Source organism: Barbus barbus (genome assembly GCF_936440315.1).
Source record: "Barbus barbus genome assembly, chromosome: 5".
Lineage (NCBI taxonomy): Eukaryota > Metazoa > Chordata > Actinopteri > Cypriniformes > Cyprinidae > Barbus > Barbus barbus.
The window spans coordinates 25410020-25432423 of record NC_136733.1 but is presented as its reverse complement, the minus strand read 5'-3'; the positions used below and the strand labels follow the sequence as shown (position 1 = coordinate 25432423).

Here is a 22404-nt window from a genome sequence, read left to right as displayed (position 1 = left end):
GCAGTGAAGTGAGAAACATTCAAAATCTTAAAGCCTCTCACTGGTCAAAATCCTTAGGACTTCAGTCACAGATGAAGGAATCTGAGGTTATTTCAGTGTTAGTCGTTATATAAGAGCAGGAAACTTCATAACTACCCACATCATGTATAATTGATGGCCCTGATCTGACCACCAGGCCACCACTTGCACTACACTAGAAAGAAAGATTTGGAAAGCAGCCAGTTTGACCAATACACATGATTCATGTCTACAGGTTTCTCAGAAATAGCCCCCCATTAAAACTGTGTGGGAGAAAATGTTGTACTGCTAAATTATAACAATAAACCCTAGTGCCGGTCAAAGCAAAAAATAGCCTGCTCTGTCTGTAGGCGATGTGGGGGAGCTGCGCATGTATTTTCCAACAGATGTGCAACATCTCATGAATTTGTATAACTGAAATCAGTTCATTTTTTGGGTCCCATGGCAAAGCCACAAGGGCTTATTTTCCCTGAACACATCTATTTAACTTAGCACATAACCTGGAGGGAGTAATTCAAATTTGTTGAGGCAACGAGGGTTCATTTCAGCTTTTGGATAATTACCATCAGGTTGTTGTGCTTCCTCCAAACTTTGTCAAAGTGTGCATTAATGAATCGCAAAGGGCAACAAGTCAGCAAATTATTCAACATATTGCAGCTTAAAATGGAGTTTGAGGGGCAATACGCATGTATGGTGGCCGAGAGAGCTCAACGCTCTGCAAATGAAAAAACACATGCAAGTAGAAAAAACACCAGCAAATTAAGAAAACATCTTCATCAGCATAACAACATGTGCTGCACACTCACTACATAAACTCACAACACAACCAAATACAGAAACGCGCTGCAAATACTCACAACACAACCAAATACATAAACACGCTGCAAATACTCACAACACAACCAAATACAGAAACGCACTCCAAATACTCACAACACAACCACATAGAGAAACGCGCTGCAAAACAGAAACACACAGCAAATACTCACAGCACAACCAAATACAGAAACGTACTCCAAATGCTCACAACACAACCAAATATAGAAATGCGCTGCAAAACAGAAACACACAGAAAATACTCACAACACAACCAAATACAGAAACGCGCTGCAAATACAGAAAAGGTTGTTTTGCGAGCAGAGTATGTGAGCGGAGTGGAGCGGCAACAATTTCCCCTCTGCGCTCTGAGCATTTAATAATCACTGCGCTCCGGGTTCACCATTCCCTGCTCCCGGCTCCACTCCTCGCTCACTGATATCTAGCAGAGATAATTCGTTACATTTTATATAGTGCTTTTCTAGGCACTCAAAGCGCTTTACATACAAGGGGGGAATCTCCTCAACCACCACCAGTGTGCAGCATCCACCTGGATGCACCGATTGACCAGCCGATTGACCAACTGAATGCAACGATTGACCAGCCAGTGATCGAAATCGGCCGATTTTTCGGATGACCAGCCCGGATCGGTGACTGGCCGGTCAGTCTCACATCTCGCCGATTCCGAGCCGATCCTTTTATTGCCAGCGGCGCAGGCAATGACGTCACAGCCACGTACACACTCACAGTCGTGTGTAAACACATCGTTTTGCGTGAGAAAGATTCAAATTTTAATTGTATTCAGTGTTAACGAGACTGATAATGTATTTATGTCGTGCCAGATGAGGCTTGCACAGCCTGAGTGAGCGTGAGAGAGACAGCACACACAAAATAACTCACATAAATGTATAGAAGCATACTGGGTAGAAGAAAAAAAAAAAAAGATATTTTCAATATATTATTTAGATAAGCAACATTATACGGCCATGATGTTTCCCCGGATATCAATATCAACGTGACACTGATTTTATACAATAGTATTTAAATAAACAAGAAGTTAAAATTAAGTGACTTAGATTTTAGACAAAATATTGACTGTTTTTGCTCAATTTCGCTGACGAAAATAGTTCTGATCAAAGCCACAGCAGAACTGTTGTGTGTCTCCGAGCAACACACAGGAGTGTTTCGTTACTGCCCCGCCCATTTGTGAAGATCTCTGTCCTATTAGCATAAACACAGCCCTGAGTGAGAAGCTGCGGTCCTGCCATTACTGGGGATATATACAATGTCAGCGCCAAAGACGCTTTACAAGTGTTGTGTTTTGGTATGAACTAGGGATGCAACGATTATAGATTTTGCTGGTACGATTATTGTCTGATGAATAATCACGGTTTTACGATTATGACGATTATTAGGCATTTATTCATTTCCCAACATTAAGAATGTATAAAATCACATGAACACTCTTTAGATGTTAAAGTGTTATTTATTGCTGGCTTTTGAAACAGAAATAACACAGTAACCAACAATACAGCACAAAATAATAATAAACAAACAACAAACAAAAGTCCATCTCTCCCATTAGAATAAAAAAAGGTGACCGCTGCTCAAACATCCATGACAGTATTTCTCTTTTGAAAATAATGAACGAAAGAACAATAGGTCCCACTGCGCAATGTGACGTCGTAGTGACGTCTTTTCCATGTCATTTTGGACGTCCAATTTCCGTCCATTGATGGGGTTGTTTTTGTAACGCCAGGCGACGTCTTTTTTCGACGTCTACCGCACGTCTAATGTGTATATCACAACTGCCATAGACGTCCAAATGACGTCCAAAAAAAAATAAGTCAGATTAGGTCAAATGTTGAACGTCAAAATGACGTCCAAGTTGGGTCATGGTTGGACGTCCAAATAGTGGACCTAGTTTGGACGTCGAATAGATGTCCAGAATTGGTCATGGACCGACGGACCCAATATAGACATGATCTGCACGTCTATCCGACGTCCAATGTTTAGTGGGGTAGGTCCCATTTGTTAACATTAGTTAAAGCAGGTTAACATTAACTAAAAATGTGCAATAGCTAATTGTTGCAGTAGTTAATATTCTTTGTTAATGTTGATTAATAAAAAATACAACTATGTTAGTTAATGTTAGCTCCATTGAATTATATTAAGACAACTTTTGATTTTATAATGTATTATTAAAAGTTGAAATGAAGATGGCATTATTAATAAATGCAGTCATTGTTTTTTCATGTTAACTAATGGAACTTGTGTTACTGAACAATAATAACGAATCAGTCGTTGATATATAGATAGACCCACTGTTCTCTAGATCAGTGGATGGGCCATGTTTTAGCTTAGAAAAAATGTTTGAAAATAAATAGCTCATTAAGTCTTTAAGTAAGAGTTATTTGATGCTATTGTGAAGACTAAAGCGAATATAAATATCTAAATGACTGTGAGTGTGAAACATTATTTACAGTTTTAGGAAAGTAGCGCAGCTGATTTGTTTACTGGGTTACCGGGGTAACGGCAGCGGCCTCTAGTGGCGAATGTGCGTCATTCAGCGAGTCTTCACTTTAACTCGCTCCGCTGCATCGCAATTTTTACATAAATAAGCAGAATAAATTAATACGTTTGTTATAGGCTACTGTATAAGTTAGGCTGTTTTGTATTTTGTTTTGTATTCGCACTTGTGCTCCTAAATACATTTTCCAGTTCGCACACATCTATTTTTAGTCGCAAATGCGAGTGAAATGCTCGCACTGTGGAGCCCTGCACACTACTATCGACAGGCATTTCTTTGGTGGAAATAAAGCTTCGCTGTTTAGTCCCTCTGTCACTAATATAATTAGTGTAGTAGCCTCAGTGTTTCTGATAAGCACGTAATTTTAAGCTGGTGCACCACTATTGTGACTTTGTTTTCATTTTGCACAAGCTGCAACAGTTCAGTTGCGTGCAACAGAAACACTCGGTTTTGCGAAACCTTTACGATTAATTAACCGTGACGTTTTAAAGCGCGGTTAATCGCGGAACCGGTTAATCGCTGCATCCCTAGTATGAACATAGGAGTCGTCATAATCTCCACCCATCTGAGCCAAGGACACTATGGTTAAATTTTATTTTCGAAGGAAATTTCCCAGAAAAATCGGTAACGTCCCCTAAATGTTTAGGAATCAATACCAGCGCGAATGTCAGCTCCAGACAAAGTAAGTATCACGCGTTTGTTTTCCAAATTGCCTTTCTGAAAGAGCTTCTTGGCACTCTGTAAGGCTAATTGCTAAAGCTATCATTTTCTCTGTGTATTTTCACCGATGCTGCCTTCAAGTGCTATCAGAATGATCACGAATCGGAATGTGGAAGTTAAAAGTTGCGTATGAAAGCAATGAGAGTCAATCGCTTGAAGTTGTCGAGCTCATAATCAGAAGTGGGACTTATAAAGTTTGTGATAGCATGAGACCAGCTATGTTGTTATTTTTATCCCGCCGTGCTTCCTGTCTGTGTAATTCATAAACGCAAATTTATTATGCACAGTAAAATCAGATGACAGACATTGAAACAGTAGTTTTCTGTAAAGATAACAGGCTTGTATTAATAGTGGAATGTTTATTTGCAAAGGCTAGCACTGCTAATGCAGAGCTGGAGCTCTTGAAGCTCCGCCCTCTTCTCTGGGAGCAACAGCTCACTCGCATTTAAAGCAACATACTCAAAACAGCGCGTTTTGGCTCACACCCTAAAAGTGGCAATTTTAACAAGCTATAAAAATTTATCTGTGGGGTATATTGAGCTAAATCTTCACATATACGCTCTGGGGACATCAGAAACTTATTTTACATCTTGTAAAAAAGGGCATAATAGGTCCCCTTTAAAAACAATTACATTTAAACTTAAACTTGGATCTCATTCTTAAAACACAAATTGACCAATGAAGTGGCAAGCACCAAAAGCAGTCCATTTTAACTATAATTTATCTTTAACTGAAAAATATGCATTTTTATATATATTGTAGTATACTTAGACATACACACACAAACTGCCAAACAGAATAAACAAACTAATTTTGTGAAATATTATTTTAATTTATTTTCTATGTTAATATACTGTAAATATAATTTATTCCTGCGATCAAAGCTGAATTTTCAGCACCATTACTCCAGTCTTCAGTGTCACATGATCCTTCAGAAATCATTCTAATATGCTGATTTATTATCAATGTTGGAAACAGTTGTGCTGTAAATCAGTTCAATTAAATATTCAATATTCACAAATCAGTGAATATTTAATTATGCATGCTCATTTTCCTTGTTTTTACATTTAGTTTACCTATGATTACAATACCATTTTAATATAATAATTAAAAAGCTTCTGATACCTCATGGTTATTACTGTATAAATGGCAGCGTGACTGGATATATTCTGTGCACCCATGTGAGGGTGTCACAATGGCTTTGAAGATTAATGAGTATCGTGGGCACTCAAGACTCCCTGACGCTCGCATATGCATGAGATGCTGATTGAGCAGTGTCACCACAGTTGCCACAGCAGCAAATCAAAACCTTTGCAAATGAAAGCCGTTTACCTCTGTGCAGCTCCTCCCTCCTCAACGTGGGCCACGATGATACCGTGAGGAGAGCGCTTGGACCCTCGCCCGCCCGTGATCTGGATACCCAGTCCATCCTGACCCTTCACCATGTGCATCTTCCAGATCCGGCTGCCCTCACGGGGCTGCAGAGAAGAGGGGGATATTTATCCGTATGGTGGAACAATCAGGAATGTTCTTCATTATATAACACTAAATAAACTGCAAGTCCTGCAGCAGCTGTTTTGTGGTTTTAACTTACATTACAGTCCTCAAAATGGTTCCCATTTTATGCTGCATTTCTTGCAAGAATAACTACAACATCTCTGAAGTTTCAGCAAATTAGGAAACATTATTGTTTATGCAATTTCAAAGTATTTACAGCTTTTTTAACCTGCAAATAAAAAAAAAATAAAGTTTTTTTAAAGTTACATGGAAGAACTGAACTGATGTATTTTCCATGTTTGGTTTTTTTCGAAGGAAAAGGAAAGTCGAGGTTCAGACTGACTGAATTCTTTGGAGGGTACATAAATCAGATGAAGGGAATCTTTATGAGCACCTGTTTCTGACAGATTCAACAGCCACTTCTATCACCGTCTGAGCTGGACGTCATCAATCTTAATATGTTCACTGCCGTTACTGTTCATTAATGCTCTTGTCCTTCGATAAAAGATGAAATTCGGCCTCGAATATGAATTCAGGTTCATCAAGTGACATTTAATGTTCTTTCTCTCTGTCTGCTCTGGCAATAATTGAAAAAAAAAAAAAAAAAAAAAGGTGAACTTTTGTGATTTTTTTGTCTGTAATGATGGCTAAATAGCTTTTAACAATAGATAAAAGATCATATTATTCTCTGTTTTGAGTGAATAACTGACAGCAAAATAACTGACAGCTTCATAATGAGGTTAAAACCGACATAATCGTGTTTCTCAACTCCAGTTGAAGGAAAAACAGACATCTTCCTAACTGAACTTAATATATACAATAAGCCCATAACAGTATAACGTCATGATATTCAGTGTACGTTTTTTTTTTTTTTTCAGTCAGGCTATACATAATCAACTTAGGCAATGTAAAAAGTGATTTAATAAGAATATTTTAAATAAGAAGACTAGACGCAAATTGCAGTTAAATATGCTACTAGATTTGAGAAAAACAAGTAGCAATTAATTATGCAAACATTATGAATCCATGAGGGTACTGTTGTCATCAACTGTAAACTGATTTTTGTGGCATTGCAGGACTACTGTAGCAGTCTTACTCGAAAGGCAGCGTTCAAATGCATGAATTCATTTCAGCCACCGAGCCATTTATAGCTATGGTGCCTGACATCAAAGCTTTTCTAACAGTAACACTAACACAGAAGCCCATGAATTTTCAAAAACCATTTCAAAGACGTGTCATGACATTAGCCTAAAAATATATTTTTAATCAATATTCTGACAATTATTCCCTTAGCATATTAATTTGATTTTACATAACCTTTCATATTGTTAATTCTGTCATCAGTTACCATTTTGTCATTTAAAGCTCTGTTTTATGTCTGTATATATACAGTTATATTGGAGGAAATATTGGAATTTTTGGAATTTCAATGTTAAAATGGCTAATGTTAGAAGGCTTGCCAAAGCCTAAACATATTGCAACACAAAAAAACACTGACAAGATGTTAACATGGAAGATAAAAAAACAAAACAAAAAAAACAATGAGACTTTTTACAGACCTGCCAAACTTGCTAAAATTATTTTTTACGTATTAGCTAAATATTCTACTTAGTGCTGTCAAAATCGCATCCAAAATAAAAGTTTTTGTTTACATAATATATGTGTGTGTGCTGTGTATATTTATTATGTATAAATACACACATACAGTATATATTTTGAAAATATTTACATTAGGGATGCACGATATGAAAAATTTTAACCGATACCGATAACCGATAATTAAGTCCTTCTCGTGGCCGATACTGATACCGATAAATTCATATTTTTATATTATAATTTTCATATAATCTGCAGTTTGTGCACCCAGGAGAATACAAAATCTAAGATTCACTGATTAAACTGATATTTTAGTAGCTCTGGACTAACTATAGCAAACATCAGTCCTGACTCTTCAAATGTTTTTTATTTTTTGTGTAAGGCACCACAATACTTTGTAACAGAAATGGTTTAACAGAATTATGACAGAACTATGGTTTATCTGCAATTAACAACTCATTAACAACAAATTTATATTCAAATATTTCATGCATAAAGAAATGCATCTATTCAACGTTTTTAGTGCACGAGGATGAGAAAGTTATACAGTCTTTAAGCAGTGTTGGGAGTAAGGCGTTACAAAAGTAATGCATTACTGCGTTACAGCAAAAAGTAATACGTTACTGTAGTGTAAGGCATTACTAATCAATTTTCAGTAATATTTTACTCTGTACATGTTCAGTAACGCTTGCATTACAACACACTTTTAGCCCCCATTTCTTTTTTTTTTTTTTCTTTTTTTTTTATTTAAAGTCGGGCTCCTACTTTTTTATGTCCCTAGGGCCAGGCTTCGGGCCAATATTCACATCATAGTTCAGACGCGGGCCGGGCCTCATCCTGATCTTTCAGAAAATTAAGAGATCGACAGATGAGTGCATCATTCATAAATTCAGATTTAATTTGAACTTTTATTTACAACTGATCAACGCACATATTATAAGATGTGATACAGTAACAACGAAAGCTCAAATGTGCATGACACGCTAGAACCAGTAAACCATTTCATACAGTCAAGTATTAACTGAATTTGAATTAAGCAAGAGTTTAGCTATATTAATTTTCGTATCAATAACATGAAGGGAATGTTTCTGCCGCGCTGCCGACCATTAATATGAAGCAGCCGAGAGAGTGAGATTTATTTAATGCTTTTTCTTTGGCTATCGGAGTCTGAAGTCTGAAAAAAATCTGAGAGAGAGATAAATAATAACGTGATTTTGAAAATTACTTTGACTGTTAGAATAAAACTTTACAATAAAGCAACATTTGTTGCATTGATTGCATTACTTCAGTTGTATTTTATTTTTTGTTCAAACTCAGTCAAAATGTAACCTATCTTCCCGGTAGGTTTTTTTTGAGACATTTTGTTTGCACTGAAAAGATAAGAAGATTTGAATATATTTTACTTCAGATATGTTTTTGTTTTTTTCTCCAACATCAAAATGTAACCTATGTTCCCTGTAGGTTTTTTGTTACAGTTTGATACAAATCTGTTTTATTATTATTATTTTAATATAATTGTTTTCAACTCACTTACCTTTTGAGGCTGGTTATTTGTCACCTATGGTATCAATTTAGTATCGATACCGAGGTATTACATTCTGGTATCGTACTGAAGCCAAAATTATGGTTTTGAGCCATCCCTAATATACATGCATGTGTGTGTATTTATATATACATAATAAATACATACAGTACACACAAATATATTATGTAAACAAAAACTTTTATTTTGGATGCAATTAATCGCGATTAATCATTTGACAGCACTAATTCTACTATATAAAAACTATATCTGATTTTTTTTCAAGAAATGGTTACTTATCTCGAAGGATGCATTAATTTGATTAAACGTGATTGTTTTGTCTCAATGATCTTTTCAACTTTCAATTCAAAGGATCGTGGAAAAAAAGGTATCAAGGTTTCCACAAACATTAAGCAGGACACTGTATTCAAAATGTACAATATGCAATGTAAGCGCCACATCAGCATATTGGAATGATTCCTGAAGGATCATGTGACACTGAAGACATTGAAGAGTTGTGGCTGCTCAGCCTTGCCATCACAGGCATAAATCACAGTTTTACTGTATTCTCACATCTAATAAATGCAGCCTTGGTGAGTAGAAGTGATTTTTTTTAACATAAAAAGAAACTTACTGACCACAAACTATTGAATGGTAGCATATATCTGACTATTCAGCCTAGATAGAGGGTGCTTGAGGTTTCTGAGTAACCTGCTTAGAGACAAGCTCATTATTTTTTGCAATTTCGCTTGGTGCCTCTTGTGGCGCAGAAACACACTCTACCTCTATCACTCCTTCCCTACATGACAGTCAGCACACACCTCAAAACTACAAACATGCTGCCACTTGTTCGTGTTTCCTTTGAAATCAGTCTAGGATAGGGGCATGTTCTCAAGGAAAGCCTGTCGGCAGGGTGAATCACCGACACGAGATATCTGACTGAGATGGTCTGCTGCCTCTCTTCTCCGGTTCTCACGCTTTTCCTGCTCACTGTCAGATTAAGCTTGCACATCATCCCACTGACATGTTCCTACTCAACGCTTGCATAGACACATTAATGCTACTAATTACTTGCATGGTAATCTCTGTAGGACTGTATAGAAAATGTATTTTATCACATTGGATAAGTGTTTTTAAAAGAGAGAGCACATCATTAATGTTAGCCATAGATGATGTTTTCTGTCATCTGGATTGTGAAGTCATAACTGATTAGTCATCAGTGTTTTTGCACAAGTAATACACAATGAATTGTTCTTTGATATTGTGGTTGGTGAGATACAACAATGGAGATAATACACATTCTGGTTAAGATATTACATTGCTTCAAGGTAATATGACTAATTTCAGTGGCTCAATGAGATAATGCTGATATTACATTTTTCATTTGCTTGTAGAAGTGCCAATATAATTTATTATATATATATATATAATTTGATTACATTTCATTTTAAGATTAGGCGACATTTAATTTAAATTTATTTTATTAAATTATGTTTTAATTAAAAGAATAGCTAAAGCAGTCTAAATTTAATAGCAGAAATGAAATTGCAAAATTAAATATCTGAAAATAAATAAACAAACAAACTCCAATATGGCACCAATATATTGTGCATCCCTATTAAAATATAACCCATCTCAAGCCCTTAAAAGAGTGTGTATTTGCTAAATCTGTGTGGAAAAATTTTTTTATTTTATTTTGAATTTTAGTTAAGGACACAGTTATACAATTAAGCATATGGATTCAGTCTGTCGTCCTCTCATGTGGCTTTCCGAAAATGGCTTGTTGCAGAATCTCATGGAAGCCGCACCTTGTTGGTTTTTCAAAATCCCATGTGATTGTTCAAAATCAGACCCATGCAGCTTTTTGGGATGACCCCTCCAAGCAGTTCTTCCAACCACTGACATGGACACATCTAGAAGAACCCTTATGGTTATTTTGAGTGAGCCACTCAGTTTAATGTCACAAGGCTTACATGCTCCAAGGAACACTAGGGGTCCCAATGGAGAATCAAATCGGAAACATATGCAGTTAGCTGCACTGTGGGTTCCAAACTTCTAATTAGATGATGAGCATCAACCAACCACTCATTCAACCTCAAAGCAAAGTTAACGGCAAAGTGAGCAAATGTTCAAATATGTGCACTTAAAGGGCGTTTCCAAAGACTTTAAAGTGCCCTCTTTTCTGTTTGTTTGCTTAGTTTTTTTTTTACGGAGACATTTCAGGCCATAATCTGTGCAACTATTCCCCAGACACAACAGACTTCAAACAGTTTGGCTTTATAATATACAATATATCATAATGTTTTAGAATTTAGGCTATTTTACGATATATAATATACCTTAATATATTTAATCTAATAATTTTGTACTGTTATATTTCTTACCTGACTGGAAGGTTCACTGCTTATTGACTCAGTTTTGTAGCTTTCAGACAGGCGTGAGTGGGATCGGCTGGGTAGGGTGGCTGTGCTTCCCACCTTCAAGTGATTGGACATCAGCTCTGAGGAGCCAATAACTGGACTATCATCGGTCGGTGTGTCCTGAGGGGTGCTGCTCTCTGGGGACATGACCTCTGCCTCAATGGAGCTGTAGCCATTCTCATGCTCAAAGTCCCGGCTATCTTTACTGTCTTTGCTATCGCGAGTGAAGGAGGAACGGGAAATGACGCCAAATTTGCGGGTTCGTTTGCCGTTCTGTCCATTCTGTGTGGGGCTGCCTGCAGGCTCGGAGGAGACATTGCGCCGGTGCTCATTAGAGACTTCCACGGAGTTGCCCCCATTGCCATTGCATGGAGGGAGAGGAGCCTTGCGTTTAATTCTTCGCAACATGATCAGGTAGATGCAGCCTCCATTCCAGCACTGGTCCGCCAAGTAACTGAAGAAAAATAAGAAAAAACAATTATCCAACTCCTAATATATGATCACAATGTAAATCAACCAGTTTGATACCAAAATAAACACGTTTTCTCCCTCAATGCTAAGGATTATGGAGGTGTCCATCAAATCAAAGATTTAGAAAATCACACTGAATAAACTGCCCTACAGTCAAATGTATATTTACAGATCACACCCAGGTGCTCTATTTTCTCTGTGGAACAGCAAAGATGATTTTTTTAAATAATATCTTGTCCACTCTTTTACGTGTAAAATCTAATATAACATATATATATAGTTTCATATATATATTGTTTACTGTATAAGTAAATTAAATGACCTACACACTATATTCAAAGTCTTACAAAGCCTATATTTACAAATTTTGACATCCACTGCGCCTCTGCTTTATGCATTCAAGATAAAGAGTTCATGAGAGGGGTACTGGGGTTCTATTAAACCAAATCTTTTCATCCAGTCTGATCTGGTTCTCGAGTTCAAACAATGACTCGGTGATCTGGCTATAATGACCCACTGGAAGATTAAAAGTTAATAACATAAATTGTGTTCTGTTTCTCAGATAAGGTTATTGTATGACTTTGGAAGACATTGAATATAACACATGTGTTACTTGGTCCACTTTAATGACATATTTATGGTGCTTTATTGTCATTTTAGAGTTTGACAGCCCCAGTCTTTATACTAAGAAGCATACACGAGATATTCATTTATTAAACAAATTCAGCAGCACACCTGTTATTAATAATACATGTTTTTTGAGAATCAATTCAGCATATTAGAATGATTTCTGAAAGATCATGTGACACTGAAGCCTCAGGTAATGGCTATAAATTACATTTTAAAATATAATAAATGTATATTAATATTTTACAACATTACTGTTTTATTGTATTTTTGATCAAACAAATACAACCTTGGTGAGACTTCTTTCAAAAACATTAAAACCTTTACCCTTTTTAACCAGTGTATATTTCACCTTCTGTGTTTTATGGAGGATCATACAATAAAATCATACAAGAACAATGTGAGGAAGAGAAAAATGACAAAATGTTCATTTTGTGTGAACTATGCCTGTATAATTCAGAGAGCAAACGAAGGAGTTTCTAAATCTGTCATAATTAATGGTTTTGAAATTATCTGGGAGTTTTTGAAATAAGGAAGGGCACTGATACAAAAAAGCACAGAGCATGTTTTACACCATGTCTAGACAAGTGCAAAGACAGAGTCATGACAGAAGAAACTGATATAGTGATATATGGCACCTCAGGGACATGTCCCAGGACACTTAAAACTTAGAAGTTTAACTGCTAGCAGCAGAAAACGCTTTCACAGACTTATCTTATATTACCACCATTTTAGCTCTTCTCTCATGTGATTCTCATAAAGGGAGCTTAGACTGACATATTTAGCTGTATACTGAACATGTCTGACTATCTCAGCTGGTTGAGATCTGAAACATTATTATACATTAACAAGTTAAAATGATCATAGTTAATCATTTGTGCTGCTTGTTTTGCAAAGTTTGGTTTTAATGGTGCCATATAAAAGGTGACCTAAAAGCACAAAGCATGAAGGATTTATGTGTCTTAAAGTTTATAAATGCTTGATCACATCTACGTATCCTTAAAGGGACATTTTCGTAAAGTAAAGTAAAGTAAAGTAAAGTCGTGACGTATTGTCAAGTATGGTGACCCATACTCGAAATTGGTGCTCTGCGTTTAACCCATCCAAGTGCACACACACAGCAGTGAGTAGTGAACAAATGCACACACACACACACACACACACACACACACCCGGAGCAGTGGGCAGCCTATTTTACGTATAGATAAAATTCTGTCATAATTTTCTCACCTTCACGTCATTGCAAACCTGTATGACTATAGAACATACAAGAAGATATTTGTGAAATCTTGTCCATAGTACAATGGAAATTTTTGGAGTTCCGCAGAAGAAAGTAGAGGTTTGAAATGACATGGCAATGAATAAACAATAGCTTCATTTTTGGGTGAACAATACTTTCAAACAGACCAAATAAAGACAGAGACAAACTGCTGAACAACTACTAGCCTTAAGAAATGCTATATTAAGTCAAAAGAGCACACGCACACCTCACGTTTAACTGATGTCAGGGTCCCAGGGTCAAATGAATGTCCTTGAATATTATGGAAACACTACATCGTGCTGCACACAGATCTAACTGTGGATGAGTGATTTGTTTCCCTAGTTTTCCAAGCTTTCAGCTGTATAAAAGCATGGGGGAGTGGACTTTCTATGACAAGGACTAGCCATACTGTCAGTGCAAAACAAAGCATTTGCTTACATCAGCTAAACAGCGAGCCAGACAATGGAGGAGATGAAAGAAATGAAAGAGAAACTATAGGTGTTTTAGAGAGAAAGAGCGTGATTAAATGTGTCATGAATGGAATATCATAAGTACATGCTAATGTTTTCAGTTTGGTCATCAAAAGATGTTCTCAACACATTCAAACTCAGAGCAATTACAAAATAAGTCTAATGACACAGTTTTTGTTGTTTTTTTGCTTGTTGACATCTTTACAGTGCATGCAATGTTATCAGTATATGTTGCTATTATTCACCTCTTAATGTATGTTTCATGACAATGCCTCACTTAAAGTAGTAGTCATGTATATGAGAACCTCTGAGTTTCAGCTCAAATCAGAAATGATGCATTCTACACTCTGGCCAGCTGCTAATGACAGAGCGAGGTCAAGCTGTTGTTTAGATGATTACAGAGCCCGGGCATGCAAACATACCATATGAATTCATCCTCAAAATTAGCAAGAGCTGTTTTTAAATAAACAACATGCATGCTAGCTTCAGGTCTGATCCTCTCTGGAGATCAGAATCAATGAGGTATGCAAATGCAGTCATATTAGATCTCCTGGAACTAAAACATGCAAGGACTGAAAGTACAGGCAAGTTAAAAATACAACAAAGTGAGGATTGTTCAGGAAATGTCGATGAAGATCACAATTCCCTGAAGAAGAAGGAGGCAGCAGTTTTATGCAGTTTCTGACAGTATGCTTGCTTGGATGTATCAGGCATTTTCAGGTATAAAAAAAAAAAAGCACATCTCTGGAATTTGTTGGTTTGACACACTGTCTGAAGCTTTAAAGCAGCTGTGGTCTCATTTTCGTTCAATTGGAGACAACGGACTTCGGGCCTCTATAGTGTTCCTTTATTGTGGTATTTCTTTCCCTCTGTCATCTAGCTGATAATGAAAAGTGTCTGACCCATTTCTGTCGTGATCTGTTTTCCATGAGCTTCCCTTTTTGATAAGAACAAAGTTTGTAATGTTGTGGGACTCGAGACAAAAATCATCCCACATGAAAATCAATGGAAAAAGGAGAAAATCTCTCAACATAACTCAACTAAATCTATCTTAGCACAAATCTGCCACATGTAAAACCCAAATCTGCTTTCCTAGATTCTGATGACAGTCCCAATCCCAAGGCAGACTGGAAAAGTTACACTGCATTCCAAATTATTCAGATGGATGACACTTTGTCTGGCTCGGCTGCGTTAAAAAATGTATTGCATACTGCAACACTATTATTTTACTTGTAGCCCTTAAAACCTTCACAATGCTACTGATGACATAACATATATCACATGTGGACTATTGGTGTGTATGTCCCAACAACTGCACCCTGTGTAACTGCAATTACATTGTGCCAAAACAGAAAAAACAAGGTGAAAATATTTGAGGATAAGTTGTTTGTTTTCTTTAGAATATTAGAAGCTGCAATGAAACGGAAATAACGGCAGTAACGGATTTGGAAAAAAAAAAAAAAAAATGTTGGGCAGGGACTTCTTTCCTTCAGTTTTTGAATGTGTTTGTTTTTGACTGTGCATGGGGTTTAAGAGGACTAAGAGTTCGACATACAATCACCAGACAGAAGTTTTTTGTTTTACCAGAAGAGCCAGTTATGACATTTTGATTCAAAACTAAATGTTCAAAAAAATCAAAAAATAAACTTATGCATGGATGAACTGTTAACAACAAGATTAAGAGAAGGTAAATTTTTTATTTCATGCCTGTTCACCCAAAAATTAAAATCCCTGACCAGACTGAAAAATAAGTGTGAAGGAACAAACTGAAATAAAATCTGATATAATTCTTGGTTATTGAGATATAGCCAAAGATATTGTCAGTGAATAACAAATTAAATTTTGGCTACTGTATGACTTCAGAAGCCATATAGTCCACGTTTGAGCCTCTAATGGTGCTTTTTCATCATTTTTAAACGACTTTTATTATATAAAAAAAAAATAATAATTGTTTTTAAAAATGTTACATTTTCACAGTTTGTGCTCCACAGAAGAACGTCAAGAGGGTTTGGAACAACATGAGGGTAAATAATGACAATTTTAATTCTAGAGTGAACTGCCTCTTTAATAAAAAGGGAAGGAGTGTCTCAAGTCTGCAGTGAGTAAGTCTGCAGCTCCAAATGTGAATTATGTACATGATGTATGTTCAGTTCGTGTTATTACTTACTATTGCTAGACCATTTAACTCAAGCTATGCCAACCCACACATGCTGGATCATAAGCAGAGGGCAACATAAACATTACATTACCACACAATAAAGTGATATAACAAGACACTGTAATGGTGCTCATCAACCTCATATCAATCAAAAGCCATAAACTGCTTTTATTTAGGCCACTGATCAAACATTCAGCCAACTACCATCTGTGTCTCAGAAACAGAATGATGGATGAAAACCACAGCACAAAATGCAGGGGACGAAAAAAGTATATCAGTGGAAGTATTGAAGGAAAGAAGGAACGTGGATGCAGATGAATGGTTAAAAAAATTAATTCAGTTCTGCAACCGCGGTTTTTCTCACGAGGTGTGTGCCATGCACTGATGGAGAGCTTTCAAGTGATCGCCCACATCAGTGTCCCACCGAAGCAGACACATGTTCATTATTACGCTCGAGAGAAACAACTGAAGTGAAAAATTAGATAAAAACCTGCCATTCTGAAGACCTGTCATGCAAATCAGCGTCTGCTAAAGACCAAACAAGAAGAAAAACAAGTCATGATCTCAGCTCTGGCACACCGACAAGAAATTTAAGCTGCTGTAAAAGCTAATGGGTCTCAGAGAAACCCAGCAAGCCTGCATTGCCTCTCTCAGACTAAACCACAGCTGCAGTAGGGAAATCCATCTATTCCAGCCAAACACCGACTGGCTGAAATGGTCTTGAAGTCCTCGAAGTCTAACTGAGCTACGTGGAATGATTTGTTGTCGTGGATTGGAGGACGCCAAAGACATTTCCCATAGTGTTGGCTAAACAATACAGAACTACGTCTTCCTTCAAAGCACTATGTTTGCTTTTCTGCAATCTTGGATTTGAAGTGGCGCCTACGTGTGAATCGTATCGAAGGTGCAGACATCAGGTTGGGAAGCCGCCCATTTATATCCACTGCTGAAACCTCCTAAAAAGTCTTTTCCCATGGCTGTGAGCCAAGCGACTGCAGACGTGCATAAAATTGTGCACCTGGATATCATATGTTGCGGATCCTGCATACTCACAAGAATAAACCGATACTGTGACAGACCAAGTAAGGAAATCCCATTTCTTGGGTTAGATTTAGATACTTTTCCACCTTATTCGCCATAACGACTCGCACGGAAATATCATTGAGGGTTAGGCGCAAGATATTTTGTCACATTACGACATTGGATTACGGGGGCATGAGAGGAATGCAAAGGACCCTGATCATGGTCATAATCAGGACAGGAGTAAAGCAATGGCTCCATAACAGGATAATGCTTTTAGTTTTTAAACAGATGCACTTAGGAATTCCTGGCAAATGGGGTGAATTCCATCAGTCTGGTGGAGAGAAGAAAGAAGAAAATTGTTCTACCTATTGTTTGTCATGATTTGTGTAATGAAACCAGAAGATGAGATATGGCAATACAATAAATAGATTGGTGGCCACATAAAAGAAAAGAAGAGTCAAGCTAGGAGCCAGTTTATATAAACTGATTTCTGGTTTATGGACATCTGATATCAATGATTATTATGCAATGATTGAAAGTTTTATTATATAAGCGCTTCTATCCAGATGCTGCTTCAACTCCACATTTTCATGTGTTTGTGGAGTCTGATGAAGATTGCACAGGCTCCTAGCAAAAACTCTGATTCATGTAGTTCCATGTCCAAACTGAGATCTATATAATGCTCCAAAACTCTTTTGAAATAGAAACTTTACACAGACCACTGCTCAGTGCAAAAGACACATAAGAAACAATCAAAGATCGGAAAGGTCTGACTCACCACATACTCAAAACCAAAACACTGACATTTCTTCAAAAGTATCCGTTTAACTGCATCCACATTAGTGGTTCTTGGCTGGTTTTGCTTCAGGATCCAGATTTTACATAGGACAAAGTGGTGACCAACACAAGAAACTGTCAGAGCATCATGTGACTAACTTGAAGGGAACAACATGTGAATGAGCAGTCACATTAATAACAAGCACTAGAAAAACAGGATTAAGATTAGGCTCAGTGCCTTAAAATTACTGCAAGAAATAGACATCACACTAAGCTAATGATATTGAAAAAACAATTAGATTAACAAACAATCTTATGACAAAAGCTTATTTGTGAAGACGCGAGGAAGACATTGTACAGAATCATGAGATTCTTGTAATGAATCACATTAGGTCATACAGTGGCCCTAAAATTAATTGAACACTTAAATCACTCTTAAAAATGTCTGAATGCATTATATAACCAAACTGTAAAAAAAAATATCGATATTGTTTTAAACAGAAAACCTAACAAGCATGTTTTTGTGACATTTGTCTGAAAAGCAGTCTTAGATATTTTGTTAGCATAATCATTATCAGTCACTATATAAAAAAACTTAATGGTTAAATTAAACTACAGAGTGTTTGATGGAACACAGTAGAGCATGAACATTTTACATAATCTGAATTCCAAGTGTGTTGATATAACAGTTCTGTCAACAAGAAATCCCACAAATATCAAATATATTTATGTCTTGTGAAGCAGCTTTTCACAGTCGCTTCAAATGAGTGTCCAGCCACAGACATTTACATTTCTATTTTCACCAGCCCCAAGACACTGGAAACAGCTATGCTTTTTAGGGTCTGTAATATTTCTAAAGGTCAAAAAGACAAACTATTGTGCATATTCAACTAAATTTATACTAAAGCGAAAAGTCCTATGAAATGATTACTAGGGATGTGCTAATCTGACACTCAGTATCGGTATCGGATCCGATACTGCCATTATTTGCCCGATCAGTTATCGATCAGCGAAAACTGTTCCAACACCAATACTGTGCATACTATTCTGTGTTATTCTTAAGCCCCACAAAAAGGCAAACTCTACTTTCGGTTAGTCTGGCTGGCATCAGGATTGGATCGATTCAGAAAAAAAAAAAAAAGATTATCGGTGCATCCCTAATGTTTATCAAGGAATCCTGATTTGAGCATCCACCGGTTTCTGTCATTTTATGCTTCTACATTAAAATACATTTAAATTTAATTTTAAACAAGTTAAGCCTCCCAAGTTACAAAAAGAGACAAGACGGCAGCCGTACACACATACTGTAGTAAAGACATTCCTCAGTGTGGTGGAGAGCTGAAGTAATAACCTCAGTCAGCAATCTCCCCATGAACAAGCCTGCAGAGGGGAAATAAAGCCCACCACAAGCGGCTCTGTATTTGAATGCTCTCAGATGGAGAGACAGATGTCAGCTTCTCATTTCTTCTATGTGTGCACTTTTTCTTGCATATTGTGTAATTGGGAGTGTGTGATTTAGTTTGTTGGGATACAGGTTTTCAAAATGGTTTGCTATACTGGTAGCTCAGAAATATACAGTTTCTGTTATATTTATTTGAAATAGGAACTCCTGTTTTCAATACTGACCTGTTATGAAATTCTCAAATCACCATTATGTAAAGTCAGTATCTTATCAAATGTCTTCAACCGCCCATAAAAACACAGATGTATACTATCATTTAAAAGTTTGAGGTCGGTAAGATTTTTTTTATAGATAGAAAGAAATCTCTTATTTTAGAACAGTAGTGTATACAAAATAATGAAATGGGGAACCATATCCCCTCACTCAGATTATCATGTAGACAGATGGTCATCCATCTCTAAACCATGACCGTGGAAGGCAAAACAAAATTGTTTGTTTGGGACAGTCAAACAACCCAAACGTGACCCATTGCTTTAAATAGATCTTAGTTACCACAAAACCTGTTCCAATTGGTTGCTCAAATCTATTATTCCCTTTGGGGGCTCAAAGGAATTCAGGGATACACTCGTCGCCAAATCCTGACAGTGTGCACTAAAGCTGCATTGGGATTCTGACTTTCAAAGCAGTGCAAAAATAATTCATACAGAACATCAACAAAGAAGAAAAGTGTAGGATAATTCCACAAAATATGGCATGTACAACCTCTTTCCCTTCTGTAAACATTACTCAAGTCTCAAGATGCAGAATTGCAGCAGTACATTTTGTGGAGGGAATATTTAGTGCAATAAGTTGACCAAAGCCCTTTTTGTTCATTCATAAATTCGAGCCTGTCAAATGAGTTTCAGAAATGCGAGGACATAGAGTATCCCTCTTTGTGCAGTGCTGCTGGGGAGCTTATGTGACTCAGAGATAAGTAGATTTATAGGCTCTATTTACACAGTGCTTCCTCGGAAATAGAACACTTCCATTCACAAAGCAGCATTTGCAGTACCTTTTGATTTCATCCACTACGAGTTCAGATAAGACCACAAAGCTACATAAAGATAATACTGGCCATTTAGAATGTTGAAAAAAAAAAAAAAAATGGGATTAGGAAACACATTAAACGCATAACAACTGTGGGAGAGTGCCATTTTAGGAGTAAACCAAATTCTAAACAGAACGGTTTATTTATTTCTTATTTTTGCCAATAAAGAGCAATACATGATTTAGTACATGAATTAATGCTATTGGCAGAGATTAAACCAGATTTATGGGTTAAAGTAGAGGTAAACATACTTATTTTTCAGCAACAAACATGCTGTCATACCAGGGATTCCCAGATTTATGTCACAATAAGAAACATGAAAAGCTGTTGAATTTTGTAGAAACTAGAAACCGATATTTACCCTTTAGATATCATTAGCCATTATTATCTGATACCTATTAGTCAATGCAAAAAAAGTGTATAACTGAATATAATCTGTAAGATTTTTATTTCTTCTCCAAAACGCTGTAATTATTAAGTCAAGCTCTTAAAACACTTGTTTACAAGTCTTCACTTAAACATAATACATACATCGAACATTTAAGTAGCTTAATAGACATAGACTAATAGGCATAATACAGCTATTTAAACTAGCAAATTCGTGTTTTGTACCTGAAACGTTCACTTGCACCCCTTCATCATCATCATCATCATCATTCTTGCAGTAAGGTCAGTTCCAGACAGCAGGCACGCGCTGTTTGGGCTCCCGTGAGTTCAATAATCATTGCAATCATCCGTATAAAGTCCCTGAGCGACTAGTCACTGTATGTTCATGAAAATGTTTCTAGCAGCTCCAGCGACTCGCCCCTTTCATGTGATCTACTCAGAGCTTGATTAAAGTCCATGGCTGCTCTTTTCCACAGGACAGCCTGTTGTAGATACAGACAGTGTCCGTGGCTCTGAGGTTGTCAAATGAAAATACGTCTCGGTTCGGCGCTCGCTAACTTTGCACGCGCGTCTGGGATCCATTATGCACCATCCAGCGCCTGTGAGATAATTCAGATCGTCCCGCCCCTTCTTCAAACTCCCAACTGAAGAGAGACGCTCAGTCAATCTCGGATAAATTGACACAAGAAGGAATACCACAGTGGCGGTGTTTCAAATTCTAGTCAACTGCCTATTTAGGCAGCATTTGAATGATTAGGGACGGTTTCGACCTTTTCGGTTTGGGTTCCATTAAATACTTTTTTAGTAGAAAACATTTGAGGTAGAAATATCTGAAGTGCAATTCACACAATCAGCTGTTGCCAAATAATGAGATTTATACATTAATTTCTCTAAATTGCCACTGATTGCAAAACAACTAATAATAGCCTATAAACAACAAGCAAGTAATGATTTAATGTTGATTGTATTCTCATGAGCATAAAGTTCAACATAACACGGTTAATCATCATGTTGGAGACAAAAATAACGTTCAGTTAAGTAACATTTTCACAAAAGTTCATCACTCTTTTGAATGATTCGCAAGTGTTTGTGATTCACAAAAAGAACCAGCTCACAAGAGTCTTTCGTTACAGAATCAGACTAGTCTAACTGATTCAGTAGTGGTGATTACAGCAGGAAGCTTTGGCCTTGTCCAAATAACCAGACTTGCAGTCTTTGCACTTGACTACTTGTCTACTTACATGACATATTTCCTGTATTTGGCCCAAGTGCTCAAGTGAAGCAGACACTTCATCTCACCTGGTCTGTGCAATGCTGTTTTGTTTAACAATACAGAAAGTTATTAGGTGTCAAATGATAATCCATATTGAAACGTTGAAGGAAATTACTGTAAACATCTTTTTCTGGTTTGGTGACAGATTTGACTGGCCTTGAGCAGTGTCAGTCATTCTGAAGGAGGTGAGTATTTGCCTCGAGCCTGAAGCTACTTCATGATTAAGTTACTATAGTTTTATATGTTTTGATTATCCTTTCAGACAGATTTGGAAAAGCAACCCCATTTTACTGTCCTCCCTCCTGGCAGGATCATAATATTCCAACAAAACAGATGGAAAAATCAGTTC

General features: G+C 36.8%; 1 protein-coding gene across 1 annotated transcript in view; it reads right to left on the bottom strand.

The window, feature by feature from the left end:
• LOC306869419 (PDZ domain-containing protein 2-like) overlaps window positions 1–21446 on the bottom strand; it is a 48751-nt gene extending 27305 nt beyond the window's left edge. The window contains exons 1-3 of the mRNA XM_079416189.1: window positions 21008–21446; window positions 11084–11573; window positions 5417–5562 (exon numbers count right to left, since the gene is read on the bottom strand). Coding sequence (XP_079272315.1) covers window positions 5417–5562; window positions 11084–11527 — 590 coding nt within the window. The 5' untranslated portion in view covers window positions 11528–11573; window positions 21008–21446. The remainder of the gene's footprint in view (window positions 1–5416; window positions 5563–11083; window positions 11574–21007) is intronic.
• Window positions 21447–22404: the final 958 nt, after the last annotated feature.